The sequence below is a fragment of the Nycticebus coucang genome, chromosome 2 (genome assembly GCF_027406575.1).
Source record: "Nycticebus coucang isolate mNycCou1 chromosome 2, mNycCou1.pri, whole genome shotgun sequence".
Lineage (NCBI taxonomy): Eukaryota > Metazoa > Chordata > Mammalia > Primates > Lorisidae > Nycticebus > Nycticebus coucang.
The window spans coordinates 1,054,720-1,081,025 of record NC_069781.1 but is presented as its reverse complement, the minus strand read 5'-3'; the positions used below and the strand labels follow the sequence as shown (position 1 = coordinate 1,081,025).

The 26,306-nt window shown below is 50.6% G+C and overlaps 1 protein-coding gene across 1 annotated transcript; it reads right to left on the bottom strand.

The window, feature by feature from the left end:
- Positions 1–14,395: 14,395 nt before the first annotated feature.
- On the bottom strand, positions 14,396–20,952 carry SAPCD2 (suppressor APC domain containing 2). The gene is made up of 6 exons (XM_053557195.1): positions 20,255–20,952; positions 18,255–18,367; positions 17,520–17,666; positions 17,121–17,228; positions 16,887–17,009; positions 14,396–16,815 (listed from the first exon to the last, which is right to left on the bottom strand). The coding sequence occupies exons 1-6, from the start codon at positions 20,820–20,822 to the stop codon at positions 16,687–16,689; spliced, it is 1,188 nt and encodes a 395-aa protein (XP_053413170.1). The 5' UTR covers positions 20,823–20,952; the 3' UTR covers positions 14,396–16,686.
- Between the last annotated feature and the right edge of the window lie 5,354 nt (positions 20,953–26,306).

Below are 26,306 nucleotides of genomic sequence, written 5' to 3'. Positions count from 1 at the left end.
GATGTGCTGCACATGCTTGGCCCAGCTGAGCTAAGGAATGAAAATGAGAGGGGTGCAGGGAGAAGGGCCCCCAGAGCCTCCCTGCCTCTCCCCATAGGATCCAGTCCTCATGGTGAAGGGTCTTTCTTGAGGCCTGGTTGCCCTATCTCAATCTCCTATGGCAGAAACACCTTAAGACAGTCACATCTCAAAGTGGGTGGGTGGTCAGGGACTGACCTCACCAATGATTTCTTTTTTTTTGTATATTTGTTTATTTGGGACAAGAGACCATACAAAAAGAAAACATTGGTGGAGTCAGTCCCTGACCTAAGGCAATTGGTATTGGGCTATTAAGCAGGAAAACCCCCTCGATTGCTACTTTGTTTCCTAATGCTCATCCAGGCATTCAACAAACGCCTGGCTGCAGGAAGCATGTCAAGGTCTGTGCTTATGCAGTGAGCAATGGGCGCTCCTGGACCCTGGGGTGAGGCACAAGGGAGGGCACTCACCTGTCCTAAAAAGGCTCCTGGGAAGAGGTAAAGTCCGTGCTGCCTGGGGAGATATAGAAGACACACGGCAGGGTGGGGGAGCACAGAGTAACACCACCAGGAACCAGCATGTAAGCACCAGTATGGCAGAGTCCCCGTGGGCAGCCCCACCAAGGGCTTCCCCCTTCCACCACTGGAAGCATCTACTACTCTGAATTGGGTGTTTGTCACCTCCTTGCTTGTTTTTATAATCTTACCACCTACTGATACATCTCTAGTTTATATGTTGTGTTGTTTATCCTGGTTTTCAATTTTGTATGCCAGACATATGGTGGTGTAACTTGCTTCTTTTCACCTTCTATTTTTGAGATTCATCTGATTGACATTTGAAGGTATGATCCATTCCTCTTTCCCAGTTGTTTCTGTTGCCTGAGTGTACCGAAATGACAAGTCCAGCGGGCACGGTGACTCACTCTGTATTCCCAGCACTCTGGGAGGCTGAGGCAGTGGATAACTTGAGCTCAGGAGTTTGAGACCAGCCTGAGCAAAAACAAAACCCTGTCTCTATTAAAAATAGAAAAACTGGCTCGGCGCCCGTAGCACAGTAGTTACTATGCCGGCCACATGCACTGAAGCTGGTGGGTTCGAACCTGGCCCAGCCCAGCTAAACAACAATGACAACTGCAACAACAAAAAAATGGCTGGGTGTTGTGGCTGGTGCCTGTTGTCCCAGCTGAGGGAGGCTGAGGCAGGAGGTCGCTAAAACCCAAGACTTGGAGGTTGCTGTGAGCTGTGACACCATGGCACTCTACCAAGAGCAACAAAGTGAGATTCTGTCTCAATAAAAAAAAAAAAAAAGAAGAAGAAGAAAGGAAGAAAAACTAGCGGGCTTAGTGGTGGATGCCTGTAATCCTAGCTACTTGGGAGGCTGAGGCAGGAGGGTCGCTTAAGCCCAAGAGTTTGAGGTTGCCGTGAGCTGTGATGCCAAGGCACTCTACCCAGGACCACAGAGTGAGACTCTGTCAACGGCAAGTCCTTCTGCACTGACAACCATGTTGGTGTCTGCCTTTCGGCTTCCATTAGGATCACTGCTCTGTGCATCTGCACACTTGCCACTGTTTCTCCGGAGACGTCCAGGAGCAGAATTGCTGGTCATTGGATAAGTGTGTTTTCAGTTTCACTAGCAAATGCCAAATTATTTTTCCAAACAATGGTCCCAGTCCACACTGTGAGCCTTTGAGACAGTCTGGCTCCACACCCTCCTCAGCTTGGGTATTTGGCAACTTTTAGATTTTGGAGGCTGTTGGAGGGGGGGATAGTATTTCTTTGAGACTTCATTATATTTTTTTTTTTGAGACTTTAATTTGCATTTCCTCTGTTAGTAAAGGGATGGAGCTATTTGAAGTACCTTTCAAGTCTTTCTTCCATTTTCTAGGGATTGTTTATTTTGTTCTTCGAGACTTGCAAATGTTCTTTATGTGTGTTTCATTCTTTTGGCAGAAGGTCCTTAAATCTTGTAAGTTCTTCATTGGTCTGGATGTATCTGTTGCCCGCTCTGTCATGGCTCTTTTGGGCCATTTATGAGTAATCCACAATGAGGTCAAAAAGATATTCTCCTTTGTTGTTTTTTAAAGGCTTTATAATCTTGCCGATTATGCACCTTTGATCCACTCAGAAATGTTTTTTGTATGTAGGATTCAAGAAAAGGGTTCCAGAACACATTTTACCATGTGGAGAACTGGTTGTCCTAGCACCTTTATTACATCCTATTGCCCCCACTCTGCGCCATCTCCAGATGCAGGGCTGTATGGGGTCTCTGTTTAACAGCCTAACAGCTCTGGGAGGTCTGTCTCCTCAGCACACCCCCCTACAGCCTTAGGGCATGTTCTAACTCTGGGGAGAAAAAGCCCTCTCTTTAGTTCCTTTCTTCCGCTGGACTATTCTAGGCCCTTTGCTACTGCACGGAATTTTTTATTTTTATTTTTATTTTTTTGTTGTTGCAGTTTGGCCGGGGCTGGTTCGAACCCTTCACCCTCAGGATATGGGGCTGCGCCCTACTCACTGAGCCACAGGCGCCACCCCGGAATTTTTTCTTTTTGAGACAAAGTCTCACTTTGTCACCCTCGGTAAGGTACCATAGCATCATAGCTCGCAGCAACCTCAAACGCTTGGGCTCAAGTGATCCTTGTGCTTCAGCCCCTCAAGTAGCTGGTACTATAGGTGCCTGCCACATCACCTGGCTATTTTTAGAGATGAGGTCTCACTCTTGCACAGGCTGGCTGCAAACTCCTGAGCTCAGACAATCCACTTGGTCTCCCAGAGTGAGAGGAATACAGGTGTGAGCCACTGTGTCTGGACTTGCATGGAAACTTTTAGAACCAAATTCCTTGAAAAACTTGATTGAGATTCTTTTTTTTTTTTTTTGAGACAGAGCCTCAAGCTGTCACCCTGGGTAAAGTACTATGGCATCACAGCTCACAGCAACCTCCAACTCCTGGACTCAAGCGATTCTCCTGCCTCCGCCTCCCAAGTAGCTGAGATTACAGGTGTCTGCCACAACGCCCGGCTATTCTTTTTTGGTTGTAGCCGTCATTGTTGTTTGGCTGGCCCTGGCTGGATTTGAACCTGCCAGCTCAGGTGTGTGTGGCTGGCACCTTAGCCGCTTGAGCCACAGGCACTGAGCCTTGATTGAGATTCTCATTAGAATTATACCGAATCCATACACCAAATGCAGAAAATTAACATTTTTAAAATATTGAGTCTTGGGCAGCGCCTGTGGCTCAAAGGAGTAGGGTACCGGCCCCATATGCTGGAGATGACGGGTTCGAATCCAGCCTGGGCCTGCCAAACAACAATGATGGCTGCAACAAAAAATAGCCAGGCGTTGTGGCGGGTGCCTGTAGTCCCAGCTACTTGGGAGGCAGAGGCAGGAGACTCGCTTGAGCCCAGGAGTTTGAGGCTTCTGTGAGCTGTGATGCCACGCCACTCTACCCAGAGCAACAGCTTGAGGCTCTCTCTCAAAAAAAAAAAAAAAACTGCAAAAAAAAAAAAAAATAAAATGAAATATTGAGTCTCTTCCCAAAATATGGTTTATTTATGTTTGCTCAAGCTTTCTTTTAGATCTTTCAACAAATTTTAAAAATCATTTTCTCCTTTAAAAATCCTGCATATTTTTTCTTAGATTTAGTACTTGGTACATTATCTTCTATTGTTTTAGATTATATTTCCTAAGGATATTTTTTGCTGTTTTATAGAAATTCAATGGAAGTTTTAATAGTAATTTTGTGATCACCACCTTGTTAACCTCTTAGTAATTCTAATAGTTTATCAATAAAATTTTAAATAGAATTTACCATAACAGGCATTACTATTTTATTCCTGATCACAAAAGAGAATGCTTTCAGCACATCATCATTAATCAGGTTTGTAAAAGGCCCTTTTTTTTTTTTGAGACAGTCTCAAGCTGTCGCCATGGGTAGAGTACCGTGGCATAACAGCTCACAGCAACCTCAAACTTTTGGACTTGAGTGATTCTCTTTCCTCAGCCTCCCAAGTAGCTGGGACTACAGGCGCCTGCCACAATGCCTGCTATTTTTTTTTTGTTGTTGTTGTTGTAGTTGTCATTGTTGTTTGGCAGGCCCAGGCTGGATTCGAACCCACCAGCTCGAGTGGCTAGAGTCCTAGCTGCTGAGCTACAAGTGCCGAGCCAAAGGCCTTTTTCTGATAGAATCTTAGTTTACAAAAATTCTTTTCTTCCCCGTGTGCCCTTGCTGAGATGCAGTGGTACAGTCACAGCTTCCCCCTGCAGTCTCATACCTGGGCTCAAGAGACCCTCCTGCTTCAGCCTCCCCAAATTCTAGGATTTCCAAGAAATTCTTTTTAAAACCTGCATGAATTGACTTTGAGGGTTTTTACTTTAAGATTCAAAAAAAAAAAAAAAAAGGTGGGGCACAGTGGCTCATGCCTGTTAATCCTAGCACTCTGGAAGGCCAAGGCAGGTGAATTGCCTGAGCTCATGAATTCGAGACCAGCCCCAGCAAGAGTAAGATCTCGTCTCTAAAAAATAGCCCAGTGTTGTGGCGGTTGCCTGTAGTCCCGCTACTAGCGGGGCTGAGGCAAGAGAATCACTTAAGCCCAAGAGCTAGAGGTTGCTGTGAGCTATGATGCCATCCCACTCTACTGAGGGTGACAAAGTGAGACTCTGTCTCAAAGAAAAAAAAACCCAAAAAATTAAAAAAGAAAATTTACAGCAAAATTGACCAGAAGCTGCAGAGATTTCCCATGTACTCCCTGCCTGCCCTGGGGTACAGCATCCCCAATTATCAACATTCCCCCTCAGAGTAGTCCCCTTACAGTTGATAAATCTGCATTGACACATTATAACCACATGGAGTGTGTCACCTGGGGCTCACTCTCCTGTTGTACATTCTGGACAAGTGTCCTGACATAAATCCACCTCATCGAATCACACCGAGCAGCTTCACTGCCCTATAAATCTGCTGCCCCACCTGACCATCCCTCTCTCTGGCTGACCCCTGGAAACCACTGCTCCTTTTACTGTCCCCATAGTTTTGCCTTTGCCCAGAGTGTCACATAGTTGGAAGGACACAGTACATAGCCGTTGTTTGCTTCTTTCATTTTGTGATGTGCCTTTAAGGCTCCTTGGTGCCCTCTCATGACGTGGTGGCTGGCCCATTTCTTCTTAGAACTGAATAGTATTCCAGACATTGCATTTTAGTGAATGTTTTTTCTGTTATCTTGAGGAAGTCATGTGATTTTTCTCCTTTCACCTGTTATGTTATGAATTACAGCACATTTTGGCTGGGCACCCATAGCTCAGTGGTTAGGGCACCAGCCACATGCTCTGGGACCTCCCCGGGCCTGCTAAACAAACGAATAGCCAGGTGTTGTGGCGGGCACCTATAGTACCAGCTACTAGGGGAGGGTGAGGCAAGAGTATCCCTTAAGCCCAAGAGTTGGAGGTTGCTGTGAGCTATGACACATAGCACTCTACTGAGGGTGAGAAATGAGTCTCTGTCTCAATTAAAACAAAAAAAGAATTACAGCACATTTAAAATATTAAACTAACCTCACATTCCTTGGGATTAATCCGAGTTGAACATACTTTATTGTCTGATAGTTGCAGAATGGGGTTAGCCTGTATTTTTCCTTTTTTGTGATGTCTCTCTTTGGTTTTGTATTTTGGTTTTGTTGCCCATTCGTTTGTTTAAAGAGATAGCGATCTTGGGCGGCGCCTGTGGCTCAGTGAGTAGGGCGCCGGTCCCATATACCGAGGGTGGTGGGTTCAAACCCAGCCCTGGCCAAACTGCAACAAAAAAATAGCCGGGCCTTGTGGCGGGCGCCTGTAGTCCCAGCTGCTCGGGAGGCTGAGGCAAGAGAATCGCGTAAGCCCAAGAGTTAGAGGTTGCTGTGAGCCGTGTGACGCCACGGCACTCTGTGCCGTACAGTGAGACTCTGTCTCTACAAAAAAAAAAAAAAAAGAGATAGCGATCTTGCTGTATTGACCAGGCTACTCTTGAACTCCTCATCCTCCTGAGTAGTTGGGACTACAAGAGTGCCAATACATCCCTCTTTGTCCCTCTTGTTTTTGTTGTATTATTATTATTATTTTTTTTTGAGACAGAGTCTCTCTTTGTTGCCCTCAGTAGAGTGCCATGGCATCAACAGTTCACAGCAACCTCCAGCTCTTGGGCTTAGGCGATTCTCTTGCCTCAGCCTCCCAAGTAGCTGGGACCACAGGCGCCCACCACAACACCCGGCTATTTTTTGTTGTTGTTGCAGTTTGGCGGGGGCCGGCACCCTACTCACTGAGCCACAGGCGCCGCCCCCTCTTTGGTTTTGATATCAGGATTATACCAGTCTCATAAAATTTTCTCCAGAAAAATCTGTATATTTGGATTATCTGTTCCTTGAATTTATGGTAGAACTCGTCTGTAAAAACACATAGGCCTTAGTTTCTTTGTAGTAAGTTTTTTTTTTTTTTTTTGAGATTGAATCTCACTCTGTGGCCCTAGGCTAGAGTGCTCTGGCACAGCAACCTGAAGTTCCTATACTCAAGCGACCCTCCTGCCTCAGTCTCCCAAGTAGCTGGGACTATAGGTGCCTGCCACAATGCCCACCTGTTTTTAGAGATGATGTCTCACTCTTGCTCAGGATGGTCTCAAACTCCTGAGCTCAAGCACTCCACCTGCTCAGCCTTCCAGAGTAACTAGAATTACGGGCATGAACCACCATACCTGGTCTCTAGATCGATATTATTAATAGTGTTCAGATACTATATCCTATCAATTATTAAAATATATATGGACTGGGTGCGATGGCTCACACCTGTAATCCCAGAACTTGGGAGGCTGAGGCAGGTGGATCACCTGAGCTCAGGAGTTTAAGACCAGGTATTGCCAGAGCTATACCTCATCTCTAAAAATAGCCGAGTGTTGGCCGGGAGCTGTGGCTCACGCCTGTAATCCTAGCACTTGGGAGGCTGAGGCGGGTAGATTGCCTGAGCTCACAGGTTCAAGACCAGCCTGAGCCAGAGCAAGACCTCATTTAAAATAGCCAGGCGTCGTGGCAGGTGCCTGTAGTCCCAGCTACTAGGGAGGCTGAGGCAAGAGAATCTCTTAAGCCCTGGAGTTTGAGGTTGCTGTGAGCTATGATGCTATGGCGGATTTGTCAGTTTTTTCTTATAATGCTGGCAAGTCTTGGTATAAATAAATAAATATATAAATATATATTTGTTTTTAAAAATACTTATGTTTTGGCTCAGTGCCTGTGGCTCAAGCAGCTAAGGCACCGGCCACATACACCTGAGCTGGCGGGTTCGAATCCAGCCCCAGCCTGCCAAACAACAATGACGGCTATAACCAAAAAATAGCCAGGCGTTTTGACAGGTGCCTGTAGTCCCAGGAGGCGGGAGGCAGAAGAATCGCTTGAACCCAGGAGTTGGAGGTTGCTGTGAGCTGTGATGCCCGGCATTCTACCCAGGGTGACAGCTTGAGGCTCTGTCTCAAAAAAAAAAACACCTTATGTTTTATCTCACTTTTTTATTTTAAAATGATTATAGATTCACAGGAATCTGCAGAGGAATGTGCACAAACACTCCACCCGGCCTCCCTCGATGCTGATATCACCCACAGCTGTAGTGTTGTGGGGCGAGATAAGGACCACCGACTCAAATTAGAATTTCAAAAAGGAGTTTTTTATTAGCAGCGGGGCTATCTCAGCAAAGTCTAAAGCAGACTACGTGAGAGCATTGAGGGGTCTGAAGTTGGGGGTTTCTAGTCTAAAAGTTGGCAATGGGCCAAACAGGTGGTCTGAAAGTTAGCAATTACAAGTAAAAAGAAAATTGGCGAAAGAAGCAGAAAGTGAGCACGTGATCACGATGACCCCCTTTTACAGAAGCAATCTGGCAGTTCAGCATATTAGCCAATAGGTAACATAAAGGGCAGTTTATGTTAGGGCATAAAATAAGGTAACATAATGCAGATCTAGCAACTTGCGGATAAGTAAAACAATTTGTCACAGCATTTAGCTCATTAACTCTCATGATGACAGTTCTTGGCCCATCCGTTCTTATCTTGTCCTGTTCTGGCCCGATCCAGACCGATCTAAGAGTAATGGTTTGGCATCGTTGCATTTACCTCTTTTTCCCTTTCCTCCTACCCGGGAGGTGGTGTGAGGCTATCGTGAGGCTGCCGGCATCCATCTTATGGGAGTGATGAGGCAGCTGGCACCCATGAAGCTGCTGGCACCCATCTCAGTAGTACAGTTGCAAAACCAAGAAATGGAGGCTCACCCAGTCCAGAGAACTTATTCATGTGTCATTTGTGTATGGTTGTGTAGCTTTATGTAGCTTCATCACCTGTGTAGCCTGAGTAGCCACACAACCAAGATGCTCAGCTGTCGTCCACAGTGACCACCTCTGCAGCCACACCCATTCTCTTTCCCCTTCCTAACTCCTGGAAGCCACCAGTCAGTTCTCCATTCCTATAATATCTTACTTCATGGTTGTTATGTAAATGGAATCCTATTTATGTAGTCTTGTCTTTTTTGAGACAGAGTCTCACTATGTCACCCTCGGTAGAGTGCTGTAGCATCACAGCTCACAGCAACCTCAGACTCTTGGGCTTAAGCATTTCTCTTGCCTCAGCCTCCCAGTAGTTGGGACTACAGGCACCTACCACAGAGCCTGGCTAATTTTTTGTTGCAGTCGACATTGCTGTTTTGGCTGGCCCAGGCCAGATTCAAACCTGCCAGCCTTTGGTATACGTGGCTGGTGCTGTAACCACTGTGCTATGGGCACTGAGCCCAGTGTGGGCTTCTGAGATTGGTTTTTATCGCTCGGCATCATTTCCTTGAGTTTCTTCCAAATTGTTGCTTTTATCAATAGGTGGTTCTTTTTTATTGCTAAGTAGTATTCCATGGTGTGGATGTACCATGATTTGCTTCACCAATCACCAAGAGGAAAACATTTGGGTGGTTTCTAGTTTTAGGCTATGAAAGAAATCAAACTGCTATGAGCATTTGTGTATATGTTCCTGCCTGAAAATACACTCGTTTCTCTGGGATAAATGCCAGAGAGCACAATTACATATGGGTTAGTCACAGTTCTTCAGAAAAATAGAACCAAGGGGGTGGGGTGGAGAAATAGTTATTTTAAAGAACTGGCTTACACAGTTGTGGGGGCTTAAAAGCCTGCAGTCTGAAGAGCAGGTTGGCAGGGGGGAGACCTAGGAAGAGTTGATGTTGCCATCTTGAACCCACAGGCTATCGGGGGAGGAATTCCTTCCCCTTCTGGAGTCTTCACCCTTCTCTCTTACAGCCTTCAACTGATTGGATGAGACCTGCCCACATCATACAAGGTAATTTGCTTTACTCAAATTAAATTTTTTTTTTTTTTGCAGTTTTTGACCAGGGCCGGGTTTGAACTCACCACCTCCAGTATATGGGGCTGGCGCCCTACTCCTTTGAGCCACAGATGCCACCCTCAAATTTAAATATTAATCACATCTAGAAAACACCTTTACAGCAATATCTAAGCTAGCATTTGATCAGACAACTGGGTATCATGGCATGGCCAAGTTGACACACACGATTAACTACCTCTTACCAAGCTGATTTTAGTTCTGGCAATTAGTTTAGATTTTAATTTAGCAATTACCAAATTATATCCAAGTGCCTGTATCACTCCTACCAGCCACATTTGAGCAATCCGATTTCTCTATGTGTCACTACTATATTTCATTTTAGCCATTCTGATTGGGGTATAATGATGCCTCACTGTAGTCTGAATCAGCATTCTTATAATGGCTGATGATGTCTAACATCTTTCATATCCTTATTTGCCATTATATATCATCTTTGGTGAAATACCTGCATATCTTTGTGATTTTTTTTTTTTTTGCACTTTTTGGCCAGGGCCGGGTTTGGACCCACCACCCCGCCTGCACCCTGCCCCTTTGAGCCACAGGCGATGCCCATCTTTGTGATTTTTGCACGTTGAGGCTATGTGTGTATTTCTGGGCAATTACAAGTTTAAGATTGTTACATCTTTCTGGTGAATTGAGCTTTCTGTTATTAAGCAGTGACCCTATTTATGATTAGTAATATCTCCAGCCTTAAAATCTATTTATTTATTTATTTTTGAGACAGAGTCTCACTTTGTTGTCCTCAGTAGAGTGCTGTAGTGTCACAGCTCACAGTAACCTCAATCTCTTGGGCTCAAGAGTCTCAGAGGCCTCCCAGGTAGCTGGGACTATATGTGCCAACCACAGTGCCCAGCTTTTTCTTTTTTTGAGATGGGGGTCTTGTTCTTGCTCAGGCTGTCTCAAACCTGTGAGCTCAGCCGATCCACCCCCTTCAGGCCTCCCAGAGTGTTAGGATTACAGGTGAGCCACTGCACCCAGCCCTTATTTTGTTTTATATTAACAAAGCTACTCAAACTTTTCTTGTTTTGGTATTTTTATATTTTGGGTGTGTCTCTTAAAATACCTTAATCTGAATTTTAAAAATCCAATCTGTTGACTGTTTTAACTAGTGAACTTAATTCACTTATGTGAGTTGAGATTACTAATGTGTTTCTAAAATTTTATTATATATTTTCTGAATTTTTTGTTTCTTTTTGAGGTCGAATTTCTTTTTCTTTTTCTCATCACATCCCCCACCCCTTTTTTGAAAGGTACTAACTGTTCAGCTATTATTTTTTCCCAGTTCTTCTAGTTCTTTTAACATATATACTTTATAAAAGTTGAAATTAATCAATACATTTTCTCTCCTTCTGAATATTAAAGTATCTCAGAATGCTTTAGCTCCCATCACTTTTCCTTAGGTATATGCTGTTATGGACTTTATTTTATTTATTTGCTTGTTTAAGAGACAGGGTCTTGGGCAGCGCCTGTGGCTCAAGGAGTAGGGCGCTGGTCCCATATGCTGGAGGTGGTGGGTTCAAACCCAGCCCCAGCCAAAAATCACAAAAAAAAAAAAAAAAGAGACAGGGTCTTGCTCCATTGCCAGAGCTGGAGTACAGTGGCATCAGCATGACTCACAGCAGCCTTACACTCCCAGGCTCCAGTGATCCTCCTGCCTTAGCCTCCCCCAGCTATATGGACATTATTTTAATCCTATCTTGTTTTTCTCCACAAATTAGATCCATTATTATTATCAAATACAATATTTGCTTACATTTTCCTGCACTTGTGTTTGTGTGTTGGTTTTAAAAAATGCCCCACAGATTATTTGATACCCCTTCCTTGAAAAAGTGGGGCCTAAAACCCCCTGACCACCTTGAGTAAGTGCTGGGTTAGTGAATGGTTTCCAAAGGACTGAATATTTCACAAGTGACTGCTGAGATGAGGCCGTAAAAGGCAGGTGGTTTCCTTCTGACTGCTACTGCTTTCAGACTGACTCTAGGAAACAAGCTGCTGTGCTGGAAGAACATCCAAGCAGCCCCACAGAGACAAGAAACTGGGGGTCCTGCCAGCAGCCCTGGGAGCAGCCACCTTGGAAGAGTGCCTGCAGCCCCAGCTGAGCCTTCGGATGACTGCAGCCACCTGGGACTTCAGGTCAGCCCCACCCAGCACAGCTGCTGTCAAATTCCCCATCCACAGAAACTGCAAGGAAAAAAAATTGTTGCATTAGGCCACTAAGTCATAGATTAATTTGTTATACAGCAAAAAACAAAACAAACTAACATCTTTATTTTTGATTCCTTCTTGAATTTTACCTTCACCTAAAGCATTTCTTCTAGAATTTCCTTTAGATAAATTCTTTTCGTTATTAACTCCCAATATTTGTTTGAAAATATTTTATTTTGCCCTCATTCTTTTATTTATTTATTTATTTTTCAGATTTTTGGCCAGGGCTGGGTTTGAACCCACCACCTCTGGTATCTGGGGCTGATGCCCTACTCTTTGAGCCACAGGTGCCGCCCTGCCCTCATTCTTAAAAGGCAGTTTCTGTGAGTATGGACTTCTGGGTTATGTTGCCCAGTATGTTATCCTGGCCATCAAAAACATCACATCAGGGGTGGCGCCTGTGGCTCAGTGAGTAGGGTGCTGGCCCCATATACTGAGGGTGGATGGTTCAAACCTGGTCCCAGCCAAACTGCAACAAAAACAACAACAACAACAACAACAAAAATAGCCGGACATTGTGGCGGGTGCCTATAGTCCAGCTACTCGGGAGGCTCAGGCAAGAGAATAGCCTAAGCCCAAGAGCTGGAGGTTGCTGTGAGCTGTGATGCCATAGCACTCTACTGAGAGTGACAAAAAAAAAATCACTTCAGGGCGGTGCCTGTGGCTCAAGGAGTAGGGCGTTGGCCCCATATACCAGAGGTGATGGGTTCAAACCCGACCCCCCGGCCAAAAAACTGCAAAAAAAAAAAAAATCACTTCACTATGGCCTGATGTGGCCATTTCTCTGTAGGCGAGTTATTTTCCATCATTTGTCTGGGCTCAGTGGCTCACAACTGTAGTCCTAGCACTTTGGGAGGCTGAGTCAGTAGGATCCCTTTAGCCCAGGAGTTTGAGACTTCAGTGAACTGTGATGACATCATTCTAGCCCAGTGACAACATGAGACCCTGTCGCAAAAAACTGAAAAATAGGCTTGGCGCCGGTAGCACAGTGGTTATGGTGTCAGCCATATACACTGAGGCTGGCGGGTTCAAACCCTGCCCAGACCAGCTAAACAACAATGACAACTGCAACCAAAAATAGCCAGGTGTTGTGGAGAGCGCCTGTAGTCCCAGCTACTTGGGAGGCTGAGGCAAGAGAATCGCTTAAGCCCAGGAGTTTAAGGTTGCTGTGAGCTGTGATGCCACAGCACTCTACCAAGGGCAATGGTAGAGACTCCGTCTCAAAAAAAAAAAAAAAAAAAAGAAAGAAAAGAAAAATAGATCTTTTGTCTCTAGATTCTTTTGTGATCTCATAAGACAAAGTGTACATCTCCTTTTATTGATCCTAACTGGGATTTGTTGGAATTCCTATATCTGAGAACCGGGTGGTTTTAGAGAACTTTCGAAAGTTTTAAGCCAATTTGTTTTTCATACACTTATTCCTCCTTCCTCATTCTGTTCTCTTTCAGGAAATCTGACCAGACCATGAACCACCCTCTATCACCCAGAACCTTTTACCTGTTTCATGTTTTCTATCTCTTGTCTCTTTGGGCTGAGTTCTGTGTAAACTGTCTTTTACTTTTTTTTTTAACCTTTTCTTCCCCCCTCCCCCATGTGTTTGCCTTTCCTACTAAACTTTTAGTTCACTAAATCTCTTTTCAGCTGTGTTGAAAATTCTCATCTGATTATTTAGTTCATTTAATTGAGTTTTTACTGAGATACCTGAGAAAAAACAGGTATTTTTCTTTCTTTCTTTTTTTTGCAGTTTTTGGCAGGGGCTGGGTTTAGAACCTGCACCTCTGGTGCCCTACTCTTTTGAGCCACAGGTGCTGCTCTTTCTTTTCTTTTTTTTTTTTTGAGACAGAGTCTCACTCACTATGTCATCCTTGGTAGAGTGCTGTGGCGTCACAGCTCACAGCAACCTCAAACTTTTGGGCTTAAGCAATTCTCTTGCCTCAGCCTCCCAAGTAGCTGGGACTACCTGCGCCCACCACAACATCTGGCTATTTTTTTTGCAGTTGTTTAGCTGGCTGGGCCAGGTTCAAACCTACCACCTTCAGTGTACGTGGCTGGCACTGTAACCACTGTGCTACAGGCGCTGAGTCAAGACAGGTATTTTTTATTTCTAGAAGTTCTATTTTATTCTTTTTCTTTTTTTTGAGACAAAGCCTCAAGCTATTGCCCTGGGTAGAGTGCTGTGGTGTCACAGCTCACAGCAACCTCCAATTCTCGGGCTTAAGTGATTCTCTTGCCTCAGCCTCCCAAGTAGCTGGGACTACAGGTGCCCACCACAATGCCCGGCTATTTTTTTTTTTTTTATTGTAGTTGTCATTGTTTGACAGGCCTGGGCCAGATTTGAACCCGCCAGCTCTGGTGTATGTGGCCAGTGCCTTAGCCCCTTGAGCTACAGGCGCCATCCCGATTTCATTCTTTTTCATACTTGATTTGTCCTCTTCATAATATAAAAGATTATACTTTGTAAAGAGTAAGAGACTATAAAGACTATTCCTGGGCGGCGCCTGTGGCTCAGTCGTAAGGCGCCGGCCCCATATACTGAGGGTGGCGGGTTCAAACCCCGCCCCGGCCAAACTGCAACCAAAAAAATAGCCAGGCATTGTGGCGGGCGCCTGAAGTCCCAGCTACTCGGGAGGCTGAGGCAAGAGAATCGCTTAAGCCCAGGAGTTGGAGGTTGCTGTGAGCTGTGTGAGGCCATGGCACTCTACTGAGGGCCATAAAGTGAGACTGTCTCTACAAAAAAAAAAAAAAAAAAGACTATTCCTTGTTCACATTTCCAGGAAATCTGTTTTATTTCTTTAGATATATAAACATTGTTTATATTCTCTGATAATCCCCACATCTGAGTGTTTACAGACTCTTGTTATTTCTGCTGGCTCTCGGTGTATTGTTTCCTTCTGGTGTTCATGAATTTTTTTAATTAATGGTAATTGCCTTTGAAGTTATCAACAATTTTGAAAATGGTCAGTCCTGGTGAGACTGTGTTCCTTTAGTGCAGATTCTCAACCAGGTGTGATTTTGTCCCCTAGGGGATATTTAACATCTAGGACGTTTCTGGTAGTCACGACTGAAGGCACGCATGTGCACACTGCTGGCATCTAGTGGACAAGGTCAGGGATGCCACTCTTGTCCTGTAGTGACGGCTGCCTCCTCCATGGAGACCTCCCTGCCCTAGAAGTTACTAGGCCCAGGCTCCAGAGAGCACTTGCATTGGCTTCTACAGGTAACCTGGGCCCTACCAGGCTGGGACCACACACATAGTCTGATTTCAGGCTGAACACCTGGAGGATCTGTTTTTTCACCCTGCATGGGACACCAAAGCTAAGAAAGACAGCTTTTCTGAGGCACTGGATCGTTTCCTGTTCATTCTTTAGCTGAAGGGTCCAATATCCTGTCAGAGGTCTGATGGACGTCACCCTGGGGCAGACACTGTCTCCTGCCTCCAGTTCTACGAAGAAGTCAGGCTGAGAGTTCCCAGGGAGTGGCTGGCCCCCTCAGGGACAGATTCAGTGGGACTTGGGGCACATGGACGAAGGGGGCTTCTCCCTGGCTGGTGCTGCCCTAACCACAAGATTGAATCCTTGCACCACAAATTCACCTGAGTGCTGGGGGCACATCTTGCCCCTTAGGACCAGCTCCCTTTTCTGCCCAGATGTAGGCCTAGGGTAGTTTAGGTCCTCAGAATACACTTCTATCTTCGGAGGAAGGGGGTTATCCCTGGGCTGACTGGGCCACTCATGCAGGCTCAGAACAGCAGTGGAGCTCTGTAGGGTCACTGCAGCTGCTGGGCCTTTTCTGTGGAGCTGCCCCTGGGGCAGCATGTCCAATTGTGCTGGGCACTCAGGGCCCCTGTAGCTCTCATATGTCTGTGCTGGGGTCCTGGACCACCAACCCACCAAGGATACTGCTATGCCATTTTTGGCTCCTGTGGCACAGGGCCCCTCATGGCTGGGCTGAGCAGGGGTCCCCCCAGGATGGGCCAGGGAAGGGAGTGACACTGAGGTCCCCAGCCTCTTCCTGGGCCCTATGGTTCTGCTTCTTTGTGGCTGAAGTGTCCTCTCCCAACACACAATTGCCTAAACCTGAGGCCAAGCTGGGAATGGGAGCCATGGACCTCAAGGATGGGCTCCAGGCTGTTACTCCTCCTGGGGCGCATGTCCTCCCCAGGGAGAGGCACATTCCAGCCATCTAGTCCAAGCTGCCTGGCAGATCCAAGGTCATAGGCTGCTCTGCGGATCTGAGTCTGGGGCAGAGGCCTGCCCAGTAGGGTTGAAGTCTAATGTCATTTTAGGGTCTGGTGTCTGTGGGGAGGGCACAAGCAGGCTAAGGTCTAGACCCCTACTCCAGGAATATGCCTGGCCTGTTCCAGCTGCAGCCGAACTCCTGCTCAGCCTTGGCCAGGCAGGAGCCCTGTGGCCAGCTTTCCCATCCCATGGGCACAGACAACCCCCAGCCCCTGACATCTGCTCCATCTGAGCAACAGACACCTGCCTTTGGGCCTCTTGACTGCCTGAGTGCTCCAGGTACCCCAGGCCACACCCACGGCCTGTGGCCACGCCTCCATTCCAAGCCCCGGTGGTGACCGGGTGCCTGCACCAAGCTCCCCCGGCGCCCTCTGCTGGCCGCTCTCGGAAGTGCAGCCTGGTGTGGCCCATTCCTTTTCGCGGAGACCAGGACCCTGGCAGGCAGGATTGGACAGCTGCACACGTGCAGGATTGCCACAGCTACTCCCTGCCCAAGGATGCCTGAGAGCTGGCAGACACCAGGAGGGATCCCCCACTGTCCACTGACAGTGGCAGTAGCAGCTTCAGGCTGTGCCTGTCTAACACAGTCCCTCCCAGGTCAGTACCTTGAGGCCAAAACTGAGTCAGTGTTTGGGCACGTGACCTGTCTGGACTCCACCTGGGACAGACCTCAAGGGAGTCCAGGCTGCAAGGGAGGAGGAAAGGCACCCACTCAAGGGCTGTGTCCAGGCTGGTGGGGTGCTCTTCAGCTAGAGAGGCTAGGCTCAAACAGTGCCTGCTGAGCTCTGTGTCACATGAGCCCCCGGGCGCCAGGGTCTGTGTTGGCATGGGCTAGATGAAGGTGGAGTCCAGGGGCCCAGCATCCTGCTGGCTCAGGGCACGCGCCTCAAACAGCTGCTTGATGAGGGCACACTTCTCTTGCTCCAGCCGGGCGATGCGTTCGCTTTTGTCGGTCACCTCCTAGGCAGATAGGTCATTGATTAGGGCCTGCCAGACCTTGTGCCCCCACCTGCCCTCTCCTGGTACCTTACCTGGGTGAGGAGCCGATTCTGCTCCTTCAGCATGAGGATGGTCTGCTGCTGCCAGCCTGTGGCTGGAGGTGAGGCGGGGGCCAGGGCAGGGCACAGGAGCCCCGAGGATGACATGGGTAGAGCCTATGGGAGGGTACAGTCAGGCAAGCCTGGATGAGAGTGAGGGGGACACTGAGCTGGGTCTGGGTGCCAATGTGGGTGCTGGGCACTGGGGGAGGTCTGGGGGCCACTCACCCGGCTAGCACAGGCTGCAGCTAGTAGCTCCCCCAGGCACTGGGCCACCTCCTGTACCTTGGGCAGCAGCTGTCCCAGGGGGCGAGGGCTTCCCACAGCCCCAAAGTCCTGGGAAAGAAATAGAGGATTGGGGAGTGGGGGCAGAGAGAAGGGCCAAGGAAGCCCTGGGCCCTGACAGAGGTCTCCACAGGTGGCACTCCTGCCCCTGAAGCAGCTGCTGATAGGTCTGCCGAGTGTGCCTCAAGCCCTCGGAGTGGGGACAGCCACTGTGGGAGGAGGGGCGTACCAGCACCTGGGGTGGAAGGGATGGCCACTGTGCCAGGGATGGAGGCAGTTTCAGTGCCAGAGGCTGCCTGGGTCAAGGTGGTGGTCACTCTGCCTGGGGATAGCAGTACTCACAGTGCTGGCTCTGGTCTGGCCCAAGCAGCGCTGACGCTCCTGCACCCGCTGCAGCTGCTGCTGGTACCACTCACGGCCCCTTGCCATCATCTCCAGGCCCTGCAGTAGCACCTCCTTCTCCTGCTCCAGCTCCTTCATCTGCTTCAGCTGTGACACATGTATGCACAAAGGAATGCATGTGTGCCAGGGAGCACGCACGCATACTTGCAGGCCCGCGTGTGCCTGTGTGCCAGCTGAGGCACACACAGCACAAGGACCTTGATGTCTGTGGGCTTACAAACATACACACACCAGGGCCTCACAGCACTCTTCTGAGACACACTGCACCCGTGTGACTCTGCAAGCCTGCACAGTCTCGTGCACATTCTTCCTCCTGAGATGAGAGGAGCAGGATGTCCTGGTTCTCTCAGCCCCTCCCTCTGGCTTCCCCAGGGGAGAGGTGACTGGCTCCTGAGCTCAGCACCTCTTTAGGGTTTGCTTCTGTTGAGCACAGAGCTGATGAGTGGGGCTGGCTTGCCAAGCTGACCTCGTGAAGCAGCTGGCTGGGGCCCATGCCACTGTCATACCTGTCTAAAGGACCTGTTGACCTCTCTGCCTGACCCTGAATGGATTCATGCCCAGGTAGGGAGAGAGAGTTTTAGAACCGACTGACGCTCCCATCGCAGGCTCTCCCACTTCAGCCTTATGCCTCCCAGGCAAGACGAGCATCCTTCAGAGGCCCAGGCCCTCACTCACCAGGCCGCAGTCCACACCATTAGTGATAGTGTGCCTCCGCCGTTCCCCTCGGGTGCGGGGTGCCCGCCGGGTGTCCCCTGAGCCCGCCTCTGGGGCCCTGCAGGCCACTGTACCTGTTGGAGAGGTACAGGCCTGGCTCACCTCCTGGCCAGGGTCTGCTACAGGTACAGCGTACCCATCAACGTAATCCTTCCAAGGTCTCAGGCACTGGTCTGGCCATGCTGGGGTGTGGCTCCTACTTACACCCAACTCCCCATCTACGAAAGTGGGGGCAGGTATGGAGGAGGATGCTGTCCTTGGCCCTCAGCCCATCCCCAACACCAGACTCATCCTTGGGGGTCATGCCCTGATGCCCAGGCCACAAGAATGGCTGGGAGATGCAAGAATCAGCTTGGGTATCCACGGCAAGGCAGTGGGAGGGCACTAGCCATGCTTCTGCCTCCAGGAGGCTGGGAAGAGAGCCATGGGATGCCTGGGCCTGGTCTGCACAATCAGGTCCACAGGGCAGCTTCCAGTCCTGAGGTGATACAAGGCTGGATGTCCAGCTGGGTGACCAGCAGGCCTCTGTGCCTCCACCAGAGCCCTGAGCTAGCCTGGGGCACATACCCAGCCCTACATGGGGACAAGGAAGGAGGACTTGAGCCCTGGGCAGGAGGCTTAGAAGGCTGTGTGTGTTGGGGGGCTTTACTGGGAAGTTGGGGTGCCCTTACAACTCTAGATTTGGTACCCCCTTCTGTCAAGCATCATGCCATGCCCCTTATCTGGGCCTCAGTTTCCCTGTAAGAGGATGATAGCTAGAACTGGGGTGTGTATGTTACCACTGTGAGCACTACCTGTGGTACTCACTGGCCATGTGGACTTCTGAGGGGTATAGTCACTGACCCAGGGCCACATGGGACCATCAGAGTGGAGGAGGGCTGAACCAGGGTCCTGAGGCCTCCAAACCCCAAGCTGGTCCATTACACAAAATCCCATGGCTGATTTCAAACTGTGTAGCCAAACCCATGACAATGACCCTGCATTTGGGACCAACTACACCCAGAAGCTCCCCTCACCATAGGGACAGGGAGACTGAGTGGTGAGGCAAGGGGGAGCCCCCAGCCTGGTGTGGGGTTGTTGCTGGATCAGTCACTGTAGCTACAAACACAGTTATAGGGTGAGGCAGAGGGGAGAGGTCCCAAGAGGCCAGCATAGCTGTGGGCCAGACAACAGGGGCTGCCAGCTGCCACTGGCAGATAGGCCCGCACCTGGCAGGCACGTGCACAAGCTGAATGGACTGGGAACGGTGGGAGGTTGGGCTCCTCTGGGAGCCTGACCCTCCCAGGCATAATGCAGGTCCTGTTCCCAAAGCAGGTGCTGGGGGTGCAGACAAGGGGCCATTCAGCAGCCTCCTGTTGCTGCCAACTGCACCGGAAGCCAGGAGAGGAGCCTGCCAGGCTTCCCCAGAGACTGTGGTCGGCGTCCCTCCATGTGTCCACTATGGAGTAGCCTCAAGTTGTGCAGGAGACCCTCCCATCTCTTTGCTTTCCTGGCAACAGGGCCAGGTCCTCCTGGCCACCTCCAGTAGCTCCTGCCTGCCCTGGCTCAGTGAGGGTGAGTGGGTCCAGCCCTCTTGGCTGAACTGTCATACTGAGAAGGACACTGGGGCTGCTTGGGCACAGTCTGGGTGACCCACTCCTCTAAAGGGAAGCACTTCGCCTAAACATCCACAGACAGGAGGCTGAGAGCCCAGGCGACCCCTGATTGTGGGCAGGTACTGGAGCTCAGGCTTGTTACTCCTGGCGGCAGGCAACTGGCTGGCCTGCATCCTTGGGCCGCCCCTGAGCCCACCGAGACCGGCACGAAACCCCTTTCCCTCCAGGACCGCGGAGGCGCGCTCCAGGCTCAGGTGTCCACAACCTCCGACCTTCACGGAAGGGTCACCCGCGGCAGTTGTGGTCCAGCTTCGGGCACAGGCCGTGGGGGCTACGAGGCGGGGCTGGGTCCCGCCCCAAACTCACCAGCGTTGGCGCTTGGGCTCCGCTCCAGTGCCGCACTCTGGGGCCGCTCGGGCTCCGCGGGGAACGCCGCCACCTTGGCCGGGCCGCACAGCTTTTCCGGGCTCCGGGCCGCGCCGCCGGGTCCGCCGGGCAGAGGGCGCGCGCCCGGGGCCAGGGGCTTGCCCTCCAGCACGGTCCGTGGCTCGTCGGCTGGCGCGAACACCAGGCGCTGAGGCGGCAGCGGCGGGTCCCCGGGGCGGGCCCGGACGCGGGTCTGGCCCCGCGGGCCGCCCTCGGCGCTCAGCAGCGAGGTGCGCAAGCCGGCCACGAAGCGCTCGAAAGTCAGGTAGCCGCTGGCCGGGGCCACCTGGCGCAGGCCCTCGAGCACCCCGCGTGGCAGCTCGCGCGTGTCGGCGCCCTGCCAACGGGACTCGATCTCCCGCAGGTGCACGCAGCCGCGCCGCCGGTCGTCCAGGATGTCGAAGAGAGTGCGCAGGCTCTGCAGGAAGGCGCGCGGCAGCCCGTCCGTGCTGGGCGCGGGGACGGCGGGCGGCGGGCGGCCCCGCTCGGCCGTCGCGGCCCCGGCCATGGGTTCCCGGCTCCAAACCTGCGTCCACGCGCGTCGGTCCCCGCGCGGCCCCACCGCGGGGCCGGCCGGCGTGCGCAACCTGCCGCGACAATGGCTGCTACTTTTGAACCGGGTCCTCCTCGCGGCTGAAGCCTTCATTAGCATTTTTGGCGCCCATTGGCCGAGGGTGGCCCATCCACTCCCGGATTGGCTGAGAGGCCGCCAGCCTGGGTTTGAGTTTTCCTGCCCAGGGGCCGCTGCGATGCTGGGAGGGCCGAGGCCCTGGGCAGGCGGGGACGGGCTCTCCCACTTCTAGCTCCTTGCCGGTCTCCCGCACCTCATCTTCTGCTCCGCCCCCTGCCCCACCAACCCTCCTGCTGCGGTCTTGCCCTTTCTCTGCTCTGGCTGCCCCCTCCATCTGTCTGAGGGAAAGAGCCCGACACCCCATAGAAAAACTTGTCCCCAGGTAGCCTGGTGGAATAAGGATGGGGGCCCCACCCCATCCGGCGATCCCTTCCTCCTCTTCTACCTCCCTGGGTGCTCTTTGCTGAGCGTCTCCTGGCCACAGCCACCCAGCGGCAGGCAGACCCTGGGGCCTCCTGCTCTTCCACCAGAAGGGCCCCAAGAGGATCATAGGCTCCAGCCGGCTGGAAGCTCACTTCCCTTCACAGAGGCCTCTCTGTCCCCACTGCTGCTAGCTCCTCCTCTGGCCCCTGGGGACAGTCTGGCCTGTCCTGCCTCTGCAGGACAAAGCCACTTTCTCCTGTATCTCAGATCCCCATCTGGTAACCAGCTCCCTTTGTCTCTGGTGGTCCTCTGCTCCAGTTCCTTGCACTGTCTGGACACCTCCAACTGCTGTCCTGGCTCTCATAGCCCCATCCTTCACCCCCCTCTCCCTGCTTCAAGACTGCTGTGTTTCCAACTGTGATCTTATCACCCTGTTCCCATCTGTTTAGTCCAGATGGAGGGTGAGACCAGGCCTTAGCCTGGTTCTATCTCTGGGAGCCCATCTCAGGGCTGAGCGGTAGGGACCCTCTAGAAGCCAGAGTGCTCAAGATGCTGTCTACCTGGACCCCCCCACCACCTCTGCCTGTCTTCCAGGCCCTGCTCTGGGGCCCTTCATCCCACCTTCTTCCCATACTTCCTAATGCCATGGGCACCTGGCCAATGACACAGGGGCCTGCCTCAGTCCTGTGGCTGGCCTTTCTCAAGTCCCTCTTGGGCAGCCTCAGCTGACCTTCCTACCTGGGCCTCTGTGTCCTTAGACCTGAGACACTGGTGCCTGTGTCTCAGGCTGTAGGGGCAGGTTCCCTGGTGAGGGAGTGTCCTAGTCCACTTCTCTGGAGTCATTTGCAGAAAGTCGGGTCTCATTCATAGTGAGGAATTTTGGTGGAGGCCTGTGTCCTTCTTGTCCTAAGCTCTGATCACTTCTTCCTTCTACTCTGCTTTCCAGCCTGGCCTGACACTTTCTCAGCCTCATAGATTTCAGTGTTGCTTGTTGTTGCCTCTGAAGGGCTTCTGGAACTTGGACCAGGCCTCTGGACCCTACTTTTTTTTTTTTTTTTTAATAAGACAGAGCCTCAAGCTGTCACCTTGGGTAGAGTGCCATAGCATCACAGCTCACAGCAACCTCCAACTTCCAGGCTCAAGCGATTCTCCTGCCTCAGCCTGCCAAGTAGCTGGGACTACAGGTGCCCGCCACAACAACTGGCTATTTTTTGGTTGTAGCTGTCATTGTTGTTTAACAGGCCCAGGCTGGATTTGAACCTGCCAGCTCAGGTGTATGTGGCTGGTGCCTTAGCTGCTTGAGCCACAGGCACCAAGCCGCCTCTGTACTTTTTGAGGCACCCATCCCAGTTGCAATTATATTCTCACTGTGTCAGTCTGGAGCTCCTGGGCATCGGTACCATGTACCTCCAGCACTGGGTATGGAGTGAAGGGCCGGCACTGCTGCCCAGCTGCTGAGCCTTTACCAGGGTTTTCTGCTGGCCTCTGGACCTTAGGGCTGTGCTCACCTGAACCCCTTGGACAAGGACCTAAGTCAAAGAGATAGTGATTCTTTTTTTTTTTTTTTGTAGAGACAGAGTCTCACTGTACCGCCCTCAGTAGAGTGCCGTGGCGTCACACAGCTCACAGCAACCTCTAACTCTTGGGCTTACGCGATTCTCCTGCCTCAGCCTCCCGAGCAGCTGGGACTACAGACGCCCGCCACAACGCCCGGCTGAGATAGTGATTCTTTAGCCACAAGTCTGCCTCTGGCAGGTGGCAAGAAGATTGTTGCCCGCCTCACCCTCATTGGCACACCCATGTGTGTGCACTACCAGCTTCTCAGGTTCTCAGGTAGGTTCAAGTGCCCCTGGCTGCACAAAGGCCAATTTTTTTTTTTTTTTTTGAGACAGAGCCTCAAGCTGTCGCCCTAAGTAGAGTGCCATGGTGTCACAGCTCACAGCAACCTCCAACTCCTGGGCTCAAGCAAGTCTCCTGCCTCCGCCTCCCAAGTATCTGAGACTATAGGCACCTGCCACACTGCCCAGCTATTTTTTGGTTGCAGCCGTCATTGTTGTTTGGCGGTTCCGGGCTGGATTCGAACCCTCCAACTCAGGTGTATATGGCTGGTGCCTTGGCCGCTTGAGCCACAGGCACCGCGCCACGAAGGCCAATTTTTATTTTTTATTAACTTATTAATTTTTTGAGACAGAGTCTTACTTTCTCACCCTCGGTGGAGTGTTGTGGCATCACAGCTCACAGCAACCTCAAACTCTTGGGCTCAAGTGATCCTCTTGCCTCAGCCTTCCAAGTAACTGGGACTACGGGTGCCCGCCACAGTGCCCAGCTATTTTTTGGAGATGGGGTCTTGCTATTGCTCAAGCTGATCTCAAACTCCTGAGCTCAAGCAATCCACCTGCCTCAGCCTTCCAGAGTGGAAGGATTATAGGTATGAGCCATCACGCCCAGCCACAAAAGCTGATTTTTAGAAACTTTCTGATCATAGCCCAACCCACACCTTGAAGTGGGATTTGGGGTCACCCTGATTGAGAGGACCCAGAACTTGTGTCCTGACACCTGCCTTGAAAGGTCATGTGCCACATCTGCTGCCTAGCCCTGCCGGTTTTGATAAGTGTTTGGTGGACTTTGGCCTAGGTGCGGAGCCTGCTCTGTTCACCTGAATCTCTACCTCCCATTTCTACTCTGCACCTCCAACGATTGTCCAGATTGTCCTTCAACCACCACAAACTCTTGGAACAGAAAAGACCATTCATTTATTCATTCCTTCATTTGTTCAGCAAGTACTTCTCAAACATTTACTGTGACCTAGTTGTGGTGTTAGTGTTGCAGGAAGACGAGGCCCCAGGGAGAGAAAGAGCACCAAAAACCATATTTATAAGAGGAAGGGCTTTATTCACCTGCCGGGAGCTTACAGCATAGAAGAATCCGAAATGGCCGTGCTCCCCGAGTGGCTTGGTCTTTTCCTTTTTATCTCCAGTCAAAAAGTTCCACCCCACAGGTACCTTTTTCTTTCTTTTTTTTTTTTTTTTTGCAGTTTTTGGCTGGGGCCAGGCCTGAACCCCCTATCCCCGGTATGTAGGGTCAGCGACCCACTCCCTGAGCCACAGGCGCCGCCCGACACAGGTACCTTTTTCATTGGCCAGTTTGAATCAAGCAGGAGATGCTGCTTCAGTCCCCACAGTACTGGATTTCATAGAAGTGGAAATTTCCAAGTTCCAGGAAGTAAAGTCTACAAATTCCCAAGAGCTGAGTCACCATGGAGAAGAGGACCCTGCAGTTGTATCCTTGTGGTCTCTTTGAGAAGCCCTGTTCTTCTAGACCTCACCCTTCTCGGGTATCCTCCCTCATTAGCCTTTCTATCCAACACTCATTGTTCAATCAACAAACATTTACTGAGTGTCTGTCTACTTGTGTTGGGCATTGATCTAAGGCAGTGGTTCTGAACCTTCCTAATGCCGTGACCCTTTAATACAGTTCCTCATGTTGTGGTGACCCCCAACCATAAAATTATTTTCCTTGCTACTTCATAACTGTAATTTTGCTACTGTTATGAATCATAATGTAAATATCTGATATGCAGGATGTATTTTCTTTTTTTTATTTTTTATTTATTTATTTTTTTAATTTTTTTTTTTTGTAGACACAGAGTCTCACCTTACCGCCTTCAGTAGAGTGCCATGATGTACACAGGACTCACAGCAACCTCTAGCTCTTAGGCTTCTGCAATTCTCCTGCCTCAGCCTCCCGAGCAGCTGGGACTACAGGCGCCCGCCACAACGCCCGGCTATTTTTTGGTTGCAGTTCAGCCGGGGCTGGGTTTGAACCCGCCACCCTCGGTATATGGGGCCGGCGCCCTACTCACTGAGCCACAGGCACCACCCTGCAGGATGTATTTTCATTGTTAGAAAAGGGTCACAACCCACAGGTTGAGAACCACTGGTCTAAGGTGATGGGGGCAGAACAGTAAACCAAACAACATCCTGTCTTTGTGGAGTTTACTTGCCATGGGGCAATCAGGCAGCAGAAAGCAGGGTGGAGCTGAGGGTGATGAGGTGCTCTCCAGCTCACATGACCCCCACAGTGTTTCTCCAGGAGCTGATCTGACAAAGTGGGGCAGTGAGGCCTTTCTGGGGAAGAGCATTTCAGGCAGGAAGAACAGCAAGTGCAAAGGCCCTGAGGCAGGACAAAGATCATTCTTGCAGAAATGGCCTTCAAGTTGAGGAGAATTTATTGCAGGCTCTGTCCCCTGACTCAGTAAGGGGGTGTCTGTGTGCAAGGAGCCACAGCTGCCCTAACAGGAGTTAACCTGGGGGCAGACTTGAGAGAAATGTTACTTTTCCTTTTGCCGCCTAGAAAATCATTTGCATTTTTAACCATGTCCATGTCTTACTTTCAGAGTTGATAAACTTGATTTCTAAATGAAAGTTTTGTCTGAAAATGCCAGAAGCTGTCCTTTCAGATGTTTTCACAAGCAAGATATTTTGAAACCTGATATTTAAAATAATAATCAGGTGAGGGGCAATGGGGAGGTGGGGAGTGTGAAAGAGGGAGCCCCACTGGTGTGCAGGCAGCGCCAGTCCTCTCCTCACCCACAGCCTGGCATATGGCCTCTTCACTGCACGCAGACACAGCCAAGCCATTTCAAACCCAGTGCAGGAGCAGAACCTCGCCTCCCCTCGGGTGCCCCGCTGCCCAGGGCTGAGGGCAGGCAGGAGAGTGGGTTAGGACTGAAGTCAACCAGACCTGCTGGGCGATCCCAGGGAGACCGCATCGGTTGCCTTTCCTCCCCCAGCGTAGTGGTCCGGCTTCCCTTCCCACTCTGGCGGGCGCGACCCCTCAGGGTGGGACACGGAGAGGACCCGGGCCAGGGGCGGACGTGTGGGGGATGGGACCCGGACTGGACCAGGCTCTGGGAGTGGGTTGGGCTTTCGGGCCCGGTGCGGAGACTGGGCCTGGAGCAGGGCAGGGATGAGGACACGAGCTGGGGGGACCCAGTCA

Bases quoted from the DNA above. Each gene is read 5' to 3' on its own strand.
- SAPCD2 (XM_053557195.1), bottom strand. From the start codon at position 20,822: ATGGCCGGGGCCGCGACGGCCGAGCGGGGCCGCCCGCCGCCCGCCGTC. The intron at 18,368-20,254 runs GTGAGTTTGGGG...CCTCTCCAACAG, and splicing joins GAGCCCAAGCGCCAACGCTG to GTACAGTGGCCTGCAGGGCC. The intron at 17,229-17,519 runs GTGAGTACTGCT...TTTCTTTCCCAG, and splicing joins GCCAGACCAGAGCCAGCACT to GACTTTGGGGCTGTGGGAAG.